The sequence below is a fragment of the Alosa pseudoharengus genome, unplaced genomic scaffold (assembly GCF_046254945.1).
Source record: "Alosa pseudoharengus isolate Yale_2024_CS ecotype anadromous, Long Island Sound unplaced genomic scaffold, YU_APseudo_1.1 YU_APseudo_1.1_scf_2, whole genome shotgun sequence".
In the NCBI taxonomy this organism is placed as follows: Eukaryota; Metazoa; Chordata; class Actinopteri; order Clupeiformes; family Clupeidae; genus Alosa; species Alosa pseudoharengus.
Genome location: NW_027468663.1, coordinates 4,318,905 through 4,336,818, shown reverse-complemented (window position 1 = coordinate 4,336,818; position 17,914 = coordinate 4,318,905). Strand labels below are relative to the sequence as shown.

Below are 17,914 nucleotides of genomic sequence, written 5' to 3'. Positions count from 1 at the left end.
TTGTGAATGTCCTTAAAGATTTACTCTGTTGATGCATCACTGCAATAAAAGGCTAGGGAAAATAATAATTACTCCTAAACGTTAGAAGGACTTACATTTTAATTACTGAGTGTTCCTCCCTCTCAGACGCATTTCAACAAGCGGACTAACTTTTACCCCCATTATTAATACACAAATTACTGGCTAATTACAGTGGATCTGCCATGGGATTCATTAAGTAGGCTATGGAATTTCTAAAGGAGCTAATTAAACGGGCAGTGCCATTTATTTGATAAAAAAACAGAACTAGTCTTGCCATTTCCACTGCTCCATTTTGATGTGAAACAATGGCAATGGATAAACCATTTTATTGTATGCACTTTTATACATACATAAATAAATAGGGAACTGGTGAGATACTAAATAAATACAAGTTGAAACCATTACACCCCTGCTATGATCACGCTCAGTGGCATCATAATGAATAATAAACAAACGACTTCCCATGTCTGATCACTTGACAGTTCATTTATATATATATTCTGAATTAAGATAATCATTCCATGACAAGGTCCAGATTAATATGCCAATCATGTTTGCACAAGGGATGTTTGTGAGCCACAAATGGTTACTTGTTGGAATTTTATTTTTATCATATTAATTGCTTTTCTCACAAGATAAAAATGTAACCAAATTGTCTGGCATGTTTGATATTGCCAAGACATCTCAGAATTCCTTGACCAAGAATTTGTTCCCTATTCTTGACTGACAAAGCAGATACCAGGATATGATGGGTGCAACATTACAGTGAAAATACTCTCTGAATATCCAATTGTCAACATCTTATTTTTGTCACTAAAATACAAAAAGAGTGCATTTGGAATATAGGTTACTTGGCTGCCAATTGGCTGACAATGAAGCAACTGCTAGCTATTGTCTTAAAATATATTTATATGCAAGAACCTCACAAATAATGAAGAGTTCCTCTAATTCAATATGATTAAACATTATACACATGCTACTCTATGATCACAGCTGGAATTGCAACAATACAAGCCTGATTATCATTATGATATGATATTAAATGTGTGCCAAACAGAGGCATTTTGAAAATGTTTCACAAATACTCAAGAAATAGGCAAGATTTCATTTATTGCTAAATGCTATATTGACACATACCACTATTACTCCTGAAGCACAAAAATGTAGACATGTAAACACAAGTTTTAAATGATTCCTCTGTGACTAAAGTAAGCACTCAAATCAGATCTATATTTAAAAAAAAATAAAAAAATAAAAAACAACTGAATTCAAAGTCCAAACAGATTAAATCTGTACTACAAGCAGGCAGCCCTTTATTAGGTCAGACACCTTCACACACATTTTCTTCCACAGAGCTTTGTACAGGTTATACAAGCTTATAAAATTAAAAGAGAAAGAAATCAACTATTTACAGTATTTTGTGCAAACAAAAATGTAATCTCAAACATCTGAAAGGCATGCATTGAAGTAAACTTTGGCCAAATCAACCAAAATATGTCTTTTTTTTCTTCTAAACATTTTGTATGTTTGCTCATGATCACATACTGTGGTATCAAAACCAGTGAGTCTCTACAACTGCACAATGAGAGAGACAGCTTTGTGTGACAGTGCCCTGTCACAGGCTTAATCACACAGTGGCTCTGATGCACTGCATTGTCTGTCTGTCAGTGTAAAATGAACACCCAAGTGCTTTGGTATGTTGGCACAGACACGTACTGAGGAGGACAGGTTCCACATTGGTCTATACTGGTCAGAGAAATCATTTGGCAGTGCATAGGAACCTGTGTGATACCTTTTACAAGTAAATGCTGCCATTTCAGCTCCCTTTCAAAATCAATTCAAACTTTATATGAGTGTCAAAGCATTGCTATAGATAGATGTCTATGGCCACTTTTAAGCCAAAGTAGGTGAAAATATACTGCAGTATTGAAGTCTTTTTTCAAATTTCAAAAATATTTTGTACATTTTTTGTAGTGATCTATTTCAACATGATCTATTCATTCCCAAACATATTTATATAAAATATATTCTCAATACCATCCATTAAAACTGCTAACCTTTTACATAAATAAAAAATAAACATCTTCCAAAGCACTGACTGTCTAGCACTAAATCTAATGGGTTACATATTTTCCTCTCTCTTGCATGTAATGTAAGCCAAGAATTAAATTATCTTGTGAATACAGTGAATACACTCATCAATACTTGTATAGACGCACAGGGCAAAAGGCTGACTTTTCTCTAGGTTACACTCTTATCTCATCACACATCAAGCAGCCTTCCAGCCAATTTACACCCATAAACAGATTCAACTGATGTTCAGAACATGAACATACAGATAACACTATAAAACAACATACCATGAAGGAGAAGGACAAGAAACAGAAGTTAAAATATGACTACACACACATACAAAAAACATAAAAAACAGAACATGGAGGTCATGCCATGTCCCTGGAGGATGATGTTGGTGTGATGGCGGGCGGAGCACTGCTGCCCCCCTGTGGCCGAACGCTGCCGATGCCGTGGAGGTGGGCTGCCCGGCCTCCCCTGCCGCCCTGAGCCACGGCCGTGGGGGAGAGTAGGGAGGGGGAAGAGGGCGAGGAGGAGGAGGAGGTGGAGGTGGGGGACACGGAGGAAGAGGAGGAGTAAGAGTAAGAGGAGGAGGAAGAGGAGGAGTAGTTGAGGCCAGAGGACGAGGTGGTGGGGATGCTGACGGGGTGATGGGATGGGGAGGTGTGGGGGCGGCCATTTTGAGTCTGCTGCTGCTGCTGCTGCTGCAGGAGAGAAAGGGTCTGGCCTTTGCCCCCGTGGAGCTGGAGGGAGTCGTTGGAGGGGACGGGGCGGGGGAGGGCGTGGGCTGAGGTGCGAATGTGCCGGCCAAGACTTAGACACGGAATGGAGGACTTGGAGGGGGAAATGGGGGTGGAGGAGAGGGCAGAGGAGGAGGAGGAGGAAGAGGCAGATGATGGATTAGTAGGCTTAGACATGTTTGAGTTAGGAGAAGACAAGCTACCTTTTCCAGAGCTAGGACAAAAGGCTGGGATCTTAGAAGCAGGTAAAGCAAGGAAAGCATGTTTACTATCCCCATCAGTTTTCACAGAACTCCCGTTAGCCTGCAAACAAAGATGCCGAAAGACATGGAATGTCAAGTAGGATGATTACACAGCTCCATGATGATTATTTGCTTTTCTTTTTTCTCATTTCACCAGTATGTACTGCAAGACATTACTTGAACACAATTATACATTTTCATCCAAATGAAACACATAGGGGGCTAATACACAGCTGTGGTAAAACATTACTGGAATTGTTTCAAATGATCTTTCTTTTGGCTTGACAGCAATACTGCTTCAGAGATTCAAGGAATATAAAATGACTGTTCTCGTTAATGTGCTTATGGGTTGTTACACAATGAACATGCTCAAGAGGGGGGGGGGGGGGGGGGTGGCATGGTAGAAGTGTATGGAAACAGTTGTGACCAGCAAGACAAGGAGAGAAGGAAACATCACAGCTGATTCACATAGGCACAGTCCACTCCACAAGAAAACATTCACGGTTCACACTTTTACAACGCTGAACACAACAACTGTTTCTTTCTGCCATTTTTAATCAAGAATGAGTGTCCCTCCATAAAACTGCTGCCTTACAGCAGAACTACCTGTCTGAACTGCCTCTGGGTATCTTGGAGCTTTTGCGATTTCCCGGCTTTCTCCGCGCTCGCGCCGGGCTGCTGTCGGGTCTTGGGTGAAGGCAGCGTGGGTCTAGACGTGGAGGACGAACCGCCGCTGTTCTAGAATGATAAACAGGAAGACGGTCAGCGAATCGGCCAACGTGTGAGCCGACAGCTCCAGAGGCGAGCAGAGCAGGAGAGATTTCTGATTATAGACATGATTCTGGAAGGAGAAAATTGGCGGCGGCATGCTTAAGTCAACCCAAAAGAAAACCCCATTATGACTTTGAGTCAAGTCATGCACAATGAAGTTCATCAAGATCAAGACTTTCTTTCTGGGAAAAAAGAGAGAGTTCATTAGTCTATGCCCAAATTCAAGCTTGAGAGGCCAAACAAATATTAGGACTGAACACATACACACAGACACACACACATACCTGACACACACACACACACACACACACACACACACACACACAAATACAGACACACAACCACATAAACAAACAGAGAGAGAGAGAGAGAGAATGAGAAAAAAAGTTAAGAAAAAGAAACCAAGAGACCCACAAATCAAGTCCATAATCATGTCAACCCGAAATCACACACAGGACTCAGAAGCAGAGGGAATCCCAGTGTTTGTCCCACTCCCAGCACCTAGGAAAACACTTGTGATTTAATAAATCAGTGATTAGAGTTGGGGGTGGGGGAGGGGTGAGCCCACAAGCAGACCCAAGGCACCGGCGTTAAAGGGGGGGTTGGGGGGGGGGGGGGGCAGCTGGAGAGAGACCTGTTTACTGCTGGCGCTGCTGCTGGAGGAGGAGGAAGACGAGGACCCAGATGAGGGGGAAGGGCCAGAGGCGGAGGTGGCCGACGGCCGGGGCAGGAGGTGAGGCTTGGCCTTCTTCCGCAGAGAGGACCCCTTCTGGGCCTTGGATGACTCATGAGGGGGGGTGCGCTTGGAGGGACTTCCCTCCGTCTGAGAGCAGTCGGAGACTGACCGCTTCACCTTGGAGCCTCCCCGTGGGGAAGAGGGCTCCTGGGGTGGGGTTTGGGACTTGGGCCCCATGTCACTGATGGTGCTCTCTAGTTCCTTGATGGTCTCCTCCAGGCTGTCAAGGGTCTTGAAGGTGTTCTTACGGATCTCCTCTGTCCGTCTTTGGGTCTGAGGTGCCACTTTGGCTTTCGATGGAGTAACCGGTGCTGAAGAGGAGGTCTGGTTGGCCTTGGATTTACCGTGGATCTCAAACCGTTTGGCCACCTTCAGCTCCTTGGTGGTGCCGTCCGACTCTTCCTCGTCCTCGTAGACCACCACCTGCAGGGTCTTCTTGCCCGTTTTGGTCCCCGTGCGAAGCGCCTGCCCTATGGCGGCCAGTTGCTTCTTGGGGAACTTGAATTTGAACTTCTTCTTGGCGTCTTGCTTTGGGTCGTTCAGAGAGAGCTCGGGTATAGAGCCGTCGACAGCCTCGGGGGACAAAGGCTCCGTGGGACTCAGGGGCTTACTGACCTCAATAGCAGCAGCAGGCCTCTTTGGCTTCAGTTCAGCCTTGTCTGTTCTGGCCAAACCTATACCAGTTGCAACAGTTACCTCTCTTGCCTTGATCTCTTTCCTGGCTCTCCTCTCCAACTCCTCCTGCTGCCGCTCCTCCTCCTCCTCCTCGCTCTCCTCATCGATCCTGTCCTCCGACAGCATCCGGTCCAGCTCCTCCTCACCCTCGAAGATGGTCGACAGCCGCTTGTAGGCCTGCCGGATCTCCATGGGCTCATCGAAGATGATGATGACGGGCTTGCGGTCAAAGCCGCAGTCCTCGGGTGCGCACACCGTCTGGTCCATACCTACTTTGACCGTCTGCATGTCGCCACCATTGGTGTTGTTCACCAGATCTTTGTATTCCCCAGTGGACAGTGCCTGCACTTTGGTCTGGGTGATCATGAAGGCAATGCTGTCGGTGGACGGGGGAGGGGGGCCCTCCTCGTCTGGGAGGTCTGGGCTCAATCCGGACTCCTCCGCATACCTCAAGCGGCCCCTATTAGACCTCATCACCACCTCCTCATTGACCAGACTCTCCCCGTTTGGTGCCGTGGTGGCCTGCCCACCCGGAACACCATTCACTGGCTTCTCAGTAACAGCACTGTGTTTGGCAGGCGCAGCGTTCCTCTTTTGGGCAGCCTGTGAGAGCACAGGTTCTGGGTTAGGGCTTCTCTCTGTCTCAGGACAGACTGGCCACGGCCCAGACCTGTCTGTGTGCTGTGTGGATGGCTGCGCGCTTGGGCATTGGCCTGCTGCTTTATGGGAAACTGTGGGGAATTCAGCTGATGTTAATAACTTTGGCTTCTGGGAAAGGTCAAAAGCATTCGCATGTGCCACCTTGGTTTGGGGAAGGGTTCGCTCCCTGCCCTCCTTTTGTTCTGCTGTGTCTGCTGCAGGATGCTCATTGGAAATCTGTCCAGTGACGTAATATATCACCTGACAAGACAAAAAGATCACAGCACCCTGAGGACAGTGCCAAGCTAATAAAACATGGTGGTGTGGTTTCCAAATGAAATACAAGTAAAGAAAAGGCGATAGACTATTTACCCTGGAACCTTGTGGAGTGGAATCCTTTCCATCCTTGGTTTGGTTTGTCGCTTCACCCTGGTGACCCGGGGTCTGCTAGGATAGTTTATTAGCATAGCATTATTGACTCAAACGTTCTACTTGGCTGTACTTGGGAAGAATGAGGAATGTGCCCATCTTAAAATGCACTGCAAACCAATGATCTTGTGTCAGTGGCAAAGAATAAAGAATTACACAAAGTGCTTGATGTTTCCTGAAACTGAACACAAAGCACTAAGCTACATGACTTTTTCACAGGCATTTTCGTCTGATGGGCAAATGACACCGTGATTCAGGAAAATGAAAATGACAGTTTCATCAGAAAGGGTAAAAGGTAAGTGATCCTGCTGGAAATGAGAGATTAGAATTAGGGAAAATAGCATGATTAATTATATCATTACAGTCAGTGAGGCATAAGGGTGTTATAGAGTGTGACATGCTCTCATTGCAAACATGTCATCGGAAAACCATTACGTCATCTATATACAAAAAAACAGAATGCTGTTTTGTCTGCATTCAAAAGAGAGCAGAAACTCTGGAAACAGAACAGTTAGACAGCTTTTAGACAGCCAAGTGCACAGACATGGCACTTGGACCTGGTCTCATTCAAAGAAGAAAAAAGAAATCTGAAGTAGTAAGTTCAAAAAAGTGTTTAGTCCAACTCTAAAAGCAGTTAGTGGCACATCAGCATTAGGGGCATCAGCATTCAGAGCCGGGCACATGGAATCCTAACTACAGCGCTAAAGCTACAGCCAGGCGAGGGGTTAGGTGGGCAGCTCAGCTCTACTCTCGGCACTCGGCTGGTGCCAGTGGGGCAGCAGAGGGCAGTTAGATGGCACTACACCCGTTACCTTTGTGTCTTGGGGTGTGTGGGGGGCTGGGGACTCTGGCTCCAGCACCTCCAGCTCAACATTTGAGAGGTCAACAAAACATTTTGCCTCTAACTCTTTAACGGTGCACCTCTCAAACACCTGAATGGGGTTAAAGCACAAGGCGGTCAGGCCATTGTGGACACATTTTTAGAATAAAATGTCATATGAAAATTCACATTGAACGTAATCTCCAGTCATTTTAATGTTGAATTTCCATATTTAATGTATTTACATTTGAGCTATACAATAAGCTTTAATTTAAGCTGAGTGAAAAAAAAGGTCAATATGTTAGAGAGAGAACAAAGTCCAAAACCATGTAAGAAGAAGTAACCCAAGAGCTTTTTAAAAGGACACAGAAATCTGCTGTTCTCCCATTTCACCAAAAGAGGGCAGCATAACCGTAGCCAACAGGAACAAGCCAAGAGTCACTGGTGCCGATGTACATGCAGCGCAATGCATACTTCTATCTTTTCCAGTCTTTTGACATTCTTTCCTCACCCTTTTTATCTACTGCAGTCTTTGTGTGTGAGTGTGTGTGTGTGTGTGTGTGTGTGTGTGTGTGTGTGTGTGTGTGATAGAGAAAATGTGTTATTCAGTGCTTTTCAACCTATCAGTCCTCTGGGTTGTGTTATCTCTCCCTGTTTGTTTATGTGTGTGAGCTTGACTGAAAAGACAGGAGGGCATGAGTGTGTGATGAGGAGATCTGGACCCCTGACAGTTCCACTCACCTGCAGCTCAGCCATGATCTTATCTCCCTCATCCTCCTCGTCACCATCGGCACTGGCGGCTGCCCGAGGAGTGGGCGGGGGGCTCTGGGGTTTGGGCTTGATCTCTGGGGGCACCTTAAGCGCTTTGGGCTGGGCGGACTCCTCCTCCACCTCCTCTCCCTCACCCTCCTGCAAACACAGGAGCACACAAAAACTCAGCTGGAGTGCGACCGACATTCTGCCCCCCTCCATCTCGCTCTGAACCTCTGCCAGGAGGATGATATTTCAGCAGGCAGCCATTGCACACCGCTGCTGCTGATGCACTGTGTAGGAAGTCCTACCCTGGGCGAGTGTGACACACCCGGGCAAACTAACTTTGCTACACTTTTTTCATGAGGGCTTTCTTTCTGTTGCCCGTCTGTGAACACATGCGTCTGGGAATGTGGCTTGACAGGGTGGTGACTCAGTCAGCTCAGTCATTTCTATGGTGACACACTTTCAAACACACACACACATATAAGCAATGTGGAAGTATTTAGTATGTCCCTCTAAACAATGTTCATACCCTGAAGACATCTATCTGCATTAGTCAATCATATTTTGCGGTAAACTGAATAGAAACAAACTCAGGCATGCGTGCACTGCACACACATACACACATGAACCCACACCCACACCCATACACTTTCACACACAAAGGCCACCCAAACCTGAGCGGAGGTCGAGTCCTTCCTGTTGTGCGAGGCGTAGATGACCTCTCCTGACCTCCCGGTGGTCAGGCCTGATCCACTGGGGAAGAAACGGCGGGGTGGGGGAGGGGGAGGAGACTTGCTGGCCTTCTCTGCTGAGCCGGCCCTCGCTCGGTCCACGCTGGGCCTGTGAGGCTTCTCAATGGCTGGCCTCTGTGCTCGCTCCGCCGAGCCGGCCGCTGCCACTGGTTTGTCAGCTACGGGTTTTGGTGGCAGCTCTGAGAGAGGGGTGCGAAAGACGTGCAGTGACACACACACACACATACACACCCACCCACACACACATGCACACACAAAAGGGACTTGGGCGTACTGTTTCATTTGCATAGCTATTTAGCTTAGACTGTTTAGAAAGCCTTGTATGAAAATACTTGTAAAAAATAAAACATTTTTTTAAAGTAGCTACTTTTCTGCAACATCTGCCTTTTAGTGCCTTGCTTAAGGGAACATCGGTGGCTACCTGGAATAAAACCAATTACTTTGTGGCTTCTGCTTGCTAGCCTTGCTAGCCAGTTCCATAACCACTGCACTTTTATGGTTTCTGTAAAACTTTCAATTTCTCTTCAGTTCCAATGGTTAAGGCAGTCTCTTGAGAGATTTGACTTAACAAATAATTTTCCCAGGGTATGCGGGACCTCTCATGTCCTTACCAGGAGCAGAGGCTGCGGGTAAGGGGGCCTCCACCTCATCTGGCTGGGGCTGCGCTGGCGTCTCCCCCTGGGCAGGCACCTCTAGGCTGGGGATGGCCTGCATCAGGCTGTCCTGGGTCTGCTGGAGGAGCCTCTCCATCTCTGCCCCATCAGGCTGCGCTGGACTGGGTCCAGCCTGCGGCTCTTCCTCCTCCTCCTCCTCTCCCTCTTCCTTCTCCTCCTCCCACTGCCTCTCTGGGGCTGGTGGCTGCGGACAGAACACAGGTCATCACGCGCGGCTCAAGACCCCCTCGCCACCACGAGGCCTCAAATTAAAAACTTGTTCTTTATGACCACTGATGGTTGTAATCCACTTACAAAGACAAAACGTTGCTGTTGTGACTGCAGGAGCACTGCTTTAATACGTGCCCATACATACTGAATACAAAGGACAAGATGTCCACTGGTGGTTGTAACATCAGACTGATCATAAACAAAGAGAGAGGGCTGGGGGTAATCTGATTTGCTATGGTGCTCTCTGGGCTACCCTTGGCTCATGATGACTGGACTCCTTTTATGATTAAACCTTGTGGTGAGAAACTGTTGCAACGCTTTAGTATGAATACACCAGCAATGCATACAACTTTTTAATGGGGAGTTTTGATAGATTCTCCTTTGCTTTCCCACATTAATGTGTTATACACCAGGCCGTGTCCTGCTTGGGTTCTGTAGCTAAGAAATGTTATTTGTATTTACATGCTCTATTTAGCCAGAGCTCTGTGGTGTTCATAATTTATTATGGCACACAAAAGGCTTCAGGCGTTACTGGTGCAGTTCAGTACGGTAAGCTTTTAAATGCTTTGAAAATAAGATGATAAACAGGGGTAATTCACATGAATTTACAAAACGGTAAAACATTTTTGTTATTAAATCAAATGCATCTCATCCTTGACGACCTGTAAAAACAGCTTGAAAGCAAGGAGCGTGGAGCCTAATCATTAGCATAGTTCTTCAAAGGCACAGCATTTTCGCTTTGATGCTGACTACATTCCTGCACATGCCCTCTTTTTTAATGTTTCTGCACAGATGAGTCGTGACTCACACACCCTGCATGACCTGCTAACACGCTCTGCCTCTGACCAGTGGCACTGACCTCAGTGCTGGCGCCTCTGTGTCTCAGGCTGCCCCTGCTGCTGCCGCCACTTGGGGGCTCCTCGGTGCCGAGGGGGGGCGGTGTGTCCGAGCCACTGGTGGTGCCGGAGCCCGGGGCGTTCTCCGCGTGTCCAGCCCTGGGTAGTGTGGTCCTCTTCTGCAGCGCGGGGCTGCTCTCACGGCTGCGAGGGCTCACCTTGGCCACGGTGGGAGAGTCGCGCGCGTGCGTCGGGGTGAGCGGTGGGCTGGCGTGGTGGCCGTGGCCGAGGCTGGCCGAGTGCTGGCAGACGGGCGCGGAGACGGGCGCACTGCGCACGCGGTGCACCACCACCGGCGAAGAGGGCGTGAGCTCCGAGCGGATGGCGGTGCCGGCCGGCGACCGCGGCCCCAGAGTCGGGGAGCTCCGCGAGGAGCCCGAGGAGTCGGAGCCGTCGGCCGCCGTCACTGGAGACGCCTCGGCCGTCACGGCTCTGGTGGGCTCTGGAGAGGGCAGGACTCCCTCAGTGGCACATCTGCACAGACGCAGAGAGTCAGACAACACCCAAACAAACAACAGCAGTAACACCTCTGCAGCAGCCTGAGGCCATGGCCACTATTCAAACATGTTTGGCAGTACCACACGGTTCTGTCACAACCTCCTTCTGGGTTTACACTGCACTAGATTGATGATGGACTCCCCCCTGACTCTGGAGCAACATTACTACCACTCAGCATTTGCCACTCACATCTCCACTCTTAGCCTGGTAAGCAACCACTCGTGAACTTCACCACCAGCACCCCCACCTTCACACCCACACACACACACCTCACCCACACACGCACACCTCACCCACACCCACACCCACACACACACACACACACACACACACTCCCCCCAGTCCCAGAGATACCTCCTGAGGCAGCTGAGGGTCTCCGTCAGGGCCCTGACTCTCTTCAGCATGCTGTCCATCTTGTGCGGCTCCTCTTTGAGGAAGCGCACGGCCTCCACCTCCACCCGCAGCACGGAGCGCATCTTGGTCTGCAGCCCCGGGAACTCGCCTGAGGGGCGCACACACCCGTCACATGAGTCACACAGGACCAGCACTCACACACCAGCTGCTGGAGCCATCTAGGCATGCACACTCAAAACATGCAGGCATATACATATCTGTTTTTGAAATGTGCTGGAGAGCATTACAGGTTTAGATTGGGTGGTCATGACTTTTACAACTTTGTCTATTTTGCCAATTGTCTCATAGCATTACAAAATGATAGTGTGCAATTCTAACAGTGATACAATTTCTATCGTCAGGGTTTTTAGTGCAGTGTTTATGGACAGTCAGCCACATTCCAACATTGGTTTTGGCAGAACGACTGTTCTGGGCTGCTCAGTTTTTCAGCCCTTCCCTCAGCCATCTGTGAAAATGTCAATGTTAGCTCGAAGGTAAGTGCGAGTCCCGAATCACAATCACCTTTGAGTCCAGCCAAGGCCTCCCCCACTTTCCTCAAGTTGACCGCACCCTCCTCCACATCCTTCAGCGTGATTGGCCGTTGGGTCATCCTAGAGGCGGAGTCTTTCTTCAGCCTCTCCACATACTTCTCCAGCTCCCTTTTGTAGTCACAACAAAAACAGCAGCATCATTAGCTGAGCCTCTCCTGTCCGTACTCAGGCCTCGTCCCCTCGCTATACACTGCTGACCACAACGTAAACAAGTCACCACATCAACCCCCTCTCCTTAAAATACTCTACATGAGAAAGACAACAGCGATTTGGTTGTATAAGAGAAGAAAAAAAAGAAGGAAAAGAAGGAAAGAAGAGACTAAAATAGTTTGTCGGAGAGGGGGAATGGATCTCTCCAGAGGATTACCACCACATGAGGTGAATTTATGTCAAATGTTAGATGACAAGGACAGAAAAAAAACTTTTTTTTTTGTTCCTTGAGCACAAGCCAAACACAAAGTTAGAGGGGAAATATTCCCACGATCGAAGCTTGGGTGGCAGACGTGTGTGTGTGTGTGTGTGTGTGTGTGTGTGTGTGTGTTGGGGGGAGAACCAGTTTAACATGCTCAGGTGGAGTCTGTTGACAAGAAGTCTCATAGGGAGCAGCAGTGGCTCCAACTCTCTAGAGTGACTAAAGAGCAAATGGCCACAACCCAGTGAGAGCACAGCTCACTACGGAGCCTCAGCAATAACACCTCTAAAGACTCCCTCCCTTCACACCCTGGCAGATTGGCAGGGTTTGTCAACGCTGGCTAATTCTAACTAACCAGCGGGAGACAGAGCTCTGTGCCCTGGGGGAGCCGTGCGTGCGATAGCTTGCTCTGCACAAGTGCTGATGTCATTGCTCAGTGGTGAGGGTGTGAGCATTGACTGTGTGTGTGCGTGCAGGCCTGAGCTCTGGGCCGCCCATAGGGATCTGCTCAGGACACAGACGTGGCTGCATGTTCAGGCAGTGATCATTAGCACGGCACAAGGACTTGCACGTCTTTTTCATGAGCATGAGTCTTTGTGTGTTCAGCCAAGTGAACTGAGACGCTCTAGCGGTCTAGCGGAGAAACATTTTGCCTCCAATTTGGTTTAAGCAAATACGCACCAAGGAGCATGACCTCGAAACACTGTTTACGTCCATCCTCACAATGCTTGTTTTGCATTCTGTTTTTTTTTTAACGGGATGCACTATCTACATAAGAACCTCTCGTCTGGTTTCTCTGCTGAGGCAACAAGCTGAGGCAAAACCAAATGACTGCACAGCACTCCCCACCCTGACTCACACACACACACACACACATGCACGTACACACACACACACACACACACACACACACACACATACACACACAAACAAGTATCTGGTGGGACTTTTTTAACCCGACTGGCGGTGTGGGCCGAGCGCTGGCATGGTGCCAAATCAGGCACTGGGGTCAGATATCTCGGCAGCCCCTCATTTCCTGACACGTCTGCTCCTCTGAGATGTGGCTCCAAACAAAACACTTATCATGGTACGCTCGGCGGCAGGCCGCGGCCATAATTACCCTATGTGCAAATCGGGAGAGAAGACCTGCTTGCGTTCACATGTAAAGGGGGGAAGCACAGGCTTGACAAATCACCCAGTCATGACGGCAGCCAGTGGCCAGTGTAATTACCGCTCCCGATGGTAACCTTAGATCACACACATCTGATTTGGGTGGCGGGCAGTGCACAGCTGGGGGACACAGAGGGCCGCCAGCACCCACATTCTTTCTGCTTCGGCTCCATTTCTGCCCTGTCACTGGCTAATGGCTTTGAACAAGCCAAAAAAGCTGTGCCGCAGGACTTAATCCATCAGCCCCGAGAAAGGGGACTCGCTGTTTCATTAAACATCTACAGAGGTCATTACGCTCTTTAAACAGAGAGCTCATCAAGATTTATCAACCATACTAATCACCATTTCAGCTGTAAATAATAATAAATAAACACATTTTAGCTTGGAAAGCTATTTTCATACAAAAGGAGCTACTAAATGCATTTGTGTTTATATAGGCTACATTAATGCTCTCCACAGCCCCATCGTGTCTATCTGTGGACTGGGCCCTCCAGCAGAATGCAGGTGGTTACTGGTACACAAAAATATGCCCTGTTGGCAACATACACTTTCCCACTTTCCCAAGCGACTCCAGTCAGGGCGCGGCGTCTCTTACCCCAGCTGGATGAGCACCTTCTCCTCCATGGCCAGGTATGTGTGCCGCTCCTGGTCCACCTGGGACCGCTGTTTCTGCACCGGATCCTCCAGGTGCCGCAGCATGTCCGTGAACCGGCCAGTGATCTCCTGCTCGGCCCGCCGAAGCATCACCTTCATCGAGTCCTGGTTCTGGAGCTGCAAACGGACCACATGTCAACATCAACACTACTTACTTAAGAGGATATAAACGCTAGCTCAACACAGCCCATACAGATCCAGTATGTACAAATAACATTCATACCCACACAGTGCTCTGTTTCATTCACTCATTTTGGCAGGGGATAATATACTGCTCTTTAATGCTCCGTATGACAATATGCTGTCAGATCTTGTAATAAGATCCCTGGTTGTATCTCTCCCCTGTGACCTGTGGAAGCTGTGGCCTCTCCGTGATGGCGGAATCTGCGCACATGCTGTACCTGCATCTGCTTGAGCTGGTGGAGCTGCAGGCGGAGGTCAGACACGTTCCTCCTGAAGGTGCTCAGCATGGATTGCATCTCTGTGTCTTTGGCTGACGAGTGAAGGACCACAGCCATGGAGTCGGACTGGGCAGTGCGATTCTTGGGCACGGGAACAGGTGACACTCCTGAAGGATGAAGGAAGGGTGAGCTTGAGAGCTTTACATGTGACAAACGGACAATGGTTAAAACCAGATGGACCATTGTGAAACTGTTGGATAGCTGGCTTGGCAAGTTAGCCTAGCATACCTAGCATGTAAGCTGCTCACAAAGAAAGTGAGTACTGTGCTAAAATAACTGTATAATATAATTTGTCTAATTAATTTGCATGGCAAAAACCACTGGAATGTGTACTCACCTCCACTGTTAACACTGTTAGCAGGAGATGCTGTTCTCACAGGTTTCTCTCTGAAAGGGAGAGAAAACATACAAGAGCTTTTTACAAAACAAGACAAAACACTGTTGAAGAATTCGGTATTCAGTATTGTTCTTATGATTGCATATAGGTGTACCAGTGGTATGATTATTGCTCAAAAGATTACCCAGTAGTGTCTTTGGTGGCACTAGCATTTGGCCCCTTTAAAAGTGCATGTTGGACAAGCCCTGTCAGACTGGCTATCTGCTGCTCCATGGCCTTCATCCGCTCACTGCCCGAGGAGAACACACACACACACACACACACATACACACACACACACACACACACACACACAAAGCGAGTTAAAACCTCTCAAGACAAAGCCATGCTGGAGCACTCAAAACAACTTGCAGCACCACTCTGTCAATATTTCCTCTACACTTATATGCTGTTCTCTTGGGAGCTTGGCTGTTTCTGCTTGATGTCAGTGCCATGAACCACAACAGATATTAAGATTGGATGCCGTCCTGAAGACCTCGCTACACCACCATCTACATCTGTCACGCTTCAGCAAACAACAGCGTGTAAATGATCTGCCAGAGTTCACCACAACAATATAATCCTGTGTCTGTGACTAGATCGCTGAAAGAGAGCAACTACAAAAAAGATAGACTCGCTTTTCTTGACCATATTTGTACAAAAACACAAGCAGTGAGGGGGTTTCAAGTGTGCACATGAAAGCAAACCGCAAAGGTTTAGGAACCACAAAGGAATCCATTCTGAGGTAAATCTAGCTCACGGTAGCTTTGAGGATGTTTACTGTACATTCTCTCGGACCGGGTTACACTGTATCACGTTGCTGTAAACATGAAAAGTGCCATTGTAGACCACACACTTCTGAGAAATGCCAGACTGAACTCAGGTGCCTCGCAAAGGTTGGAGACGACCTCGCTCATGTTTACACACCTGGTGTGGTGGGTGCCGGGGGGTACGCCGGTCTGAAACGGCCTGGTGCCGTGTCCCGGTGGCAGGTCCACAAACACGGGGGAGACCATGCTGCCATGCACGCTGGCCACCACCTCCATGGTGCTATTGCTGTCCTTCCGGAAGGACCGGCGCATGGACGAGCCCCTCTCCACCGGCACGCCCTGCGGGGGCATGTCGATCATCCTGACCTCGTTGACCCGGTGCGGGGATGGCGGCTGCGCTTTGCCCCCGAGACTTGCCATGGGGTTCTCGGCGTACTTGCGCGACTTCTGCCGGTAGAGCGAGTGCTGCTGTGGCGGCGGCGGCTGCTGCTGGAGGGCTCCGTCCACCGCGTCCCCGGGGCCCTGCGACGAGGACACGCTCAGCCGGCCCTCGGGGTGGCCGTACGGCTCATACAGCGCCACGCTCTTGCTCCCGCCGCCCAGGTCCTCGTCGGGCTTGACGTCGCGGCGCTCCAGGATGGCGCTGGGGCAGGGCGTGACCGAGCGGCTGCTGGGCTGAGGCGCACTGGCCAGGCGCTCGCGGGGCAGCGTGGTGCTGCCGGCCAGGGGCAGGGAGGGACGCGGCCCATACGGGATGCGGGAGGGCGAGGAGGGCATGGAGCGGGCAGTAGGGGGCGACACGGAGCCCTGCAGGGCGTGGAGGCTGCTGATGGGGCTCGAGGGGGCCTGCCGCAGGCTGTGCTGGCCATCTCTGCTGACGTACATCTTCTCCCGATGGACCTGACAACAGCAGGGAGGACAACACGTTTTCATTTAGAGATAACAGATAGACTGACAGATAGGTGGACAGACGTGTAAGGGACCCACTCACTGAGGTGTCCCGATACAGAATTAATGGACAAGGCGGGGGTTCTATTCTAGATAGATAGATAGATACTTTATTGATCCCCAAGGGGAAATTCAAGGACTTCAAGGAAGATTCTATTTGCTCTATTTGCTTGCTGCTTTTCAACTGTAGTATAGTTGTTATAGTTACCATTCAAGTTTCCAGATATTGAACGTGACATCTTTTTTAACCAGATCTATTTCATAAATGTCCCGATATACAGAAGTAATTCAGTTATTAAGTGATAATGCAATAAAAGGCTAATAAATCTTTTTCTGGGTCCAATGGCTTTCAGAGCTGCTCGGTTTTTTCCATAGACAGTAAAATAAAAAAAAATTCGGCTATTCAGAGCAGCCTTTAAGAACATTGTCATCCTACTACTCACTTGTTGTCTCAATCTAATAAAATCCTATTTTTCGCGGAAGCCTGCACGTAACCCTTGATTGTATCATCTGGCTGCACACCTACAGTATTTGCTCTGTTAAAGTTAAATGATTTTGTTTTATCCTCAATAAAACGGAGGTGATGGTGACAAGGGTTGCAAGTTGCAAAAACCAGCTGGCTGTGCCAGTTTTTAACCAAAAAGCTGTTGGGCCCGTGATGTCGGACTTAACAACTGAATAGCCCCCTACCAGCCAAACATAATATAGTATTTATAGTCTCCATGGGTATACTTTCAGGTACTGACTAACAGAAATCCACAAGATCAAAACAAAGTCAAAGTCAAAACAAACAAAAAGGAAGAAGCACATAAACACACAAATTTGAACATTTTATAACTGGAGCATATTTGAATGACCAATTTCAAAAATGAGGAGTGACTCAATACTCAAGGCCAATTGCAGCTTTTCAGGCAACAAGCAAGGACAGGAAACGTGCATGCCAAAGAATGTCAATTATAAGCAAAGAAAAAAAATCCTTTTTGCAGATAGCTGTTGACATTTTAACAATAAATGATTATCTCCTGGTAACGAAGAGAAATATACAAAACACTGAAGTTTTGTTTTCCAAATGAGAGCCATTGGACTGACTTGTGTACTTGTGTGTATGCGGCAGAGAACTTACAGTAAATGAAAGGAAGGCCTACAGAAGTACAGCACAGAATGAAACAGAGACAAAAAGAAACAGAAAAAAGAGGGATGAATCTGGTGGGAGTGTAAACAGAGCCTGTGCCCAAACCTGTCTGTGT

General features: G+C 48.3%; 1 protein-coding gene across 7 annotated transcripts in view; it reads right to left on the bottom strand.

Annotated features, from left to right (window-relative positions):
- Nucleotides 1-1,114: 1,114 nt before the first annotated feature.
- Nucleotides 1,115-17,914, bottom strand: part of LOC143133644 (sickle tail protein homolog) — a 44,466-nt gene continuing 27,666 nt past the window's right edge. For 2 of the 7 annotated variants that reach the window (XM_076293422.1, XM_076293428.1), the window contains 16 exons: nt 15,877-16,619; nt 15,095-15,199; nt 14,911-14,960; nt 14,514-14,680; nt 14,054-14,229; nt 11,848-11,984; nt 11,287-11,434; nt 10,398-10,908; nt 9,266-9,512; nt 8,577-8,833; nt 7,888-8,055; nt 7,139-7,258; nt 6,270-6,344; nt 4,482-6,158; nt 3,683-3,814; nt 1,115-3,137 (listed from right to left, as the gene is read on the bottom strand). In XM_076293422.1, the coding sequence (XP_076149537.1) occupies nt 2,463-3,137; nt 3,683-3,814; nt 4,482-6,158; nt 6,270-6,344; nt 7,139-7,258; nt 7,888-8,055; nt 8,577-8,833; nt 9,266-9,512; nt 10,398-10,908; nt 11,287-11,434; nt 11,848-11,984; nt 14,054-14,229; nt 14,514-14,680; nt 14,911-14,960; nt 15,095-15,199; nt 15,877-16,619 (5,388 nt within the window). In that variant the 3' untranslated portion in view covers nt 1,115-2,462. The remainder of the gene's footprint in view (nt 3,138-3,682; nt 3,815-4,481; nt 6,159-6,269; nt 6,345-7,138; nt 7,259-7,887; nt 8,056-8,576; nt 8,834-9,265; nt 9,513-10,397; nt 10,909-11,286; nt 11,435-11,847; nt 11,985-14,053; nt 14,230-14,513; nt 14,681-14,910; nt 14,961-15,094; nt 15,200-15,876; nt 16,620-17,914) is intronic. The other 5 variants (XM_076293429.1, XM_076293423.1, XM_076293425.1 and 2 more) reach the window with 5 other exon arrangements.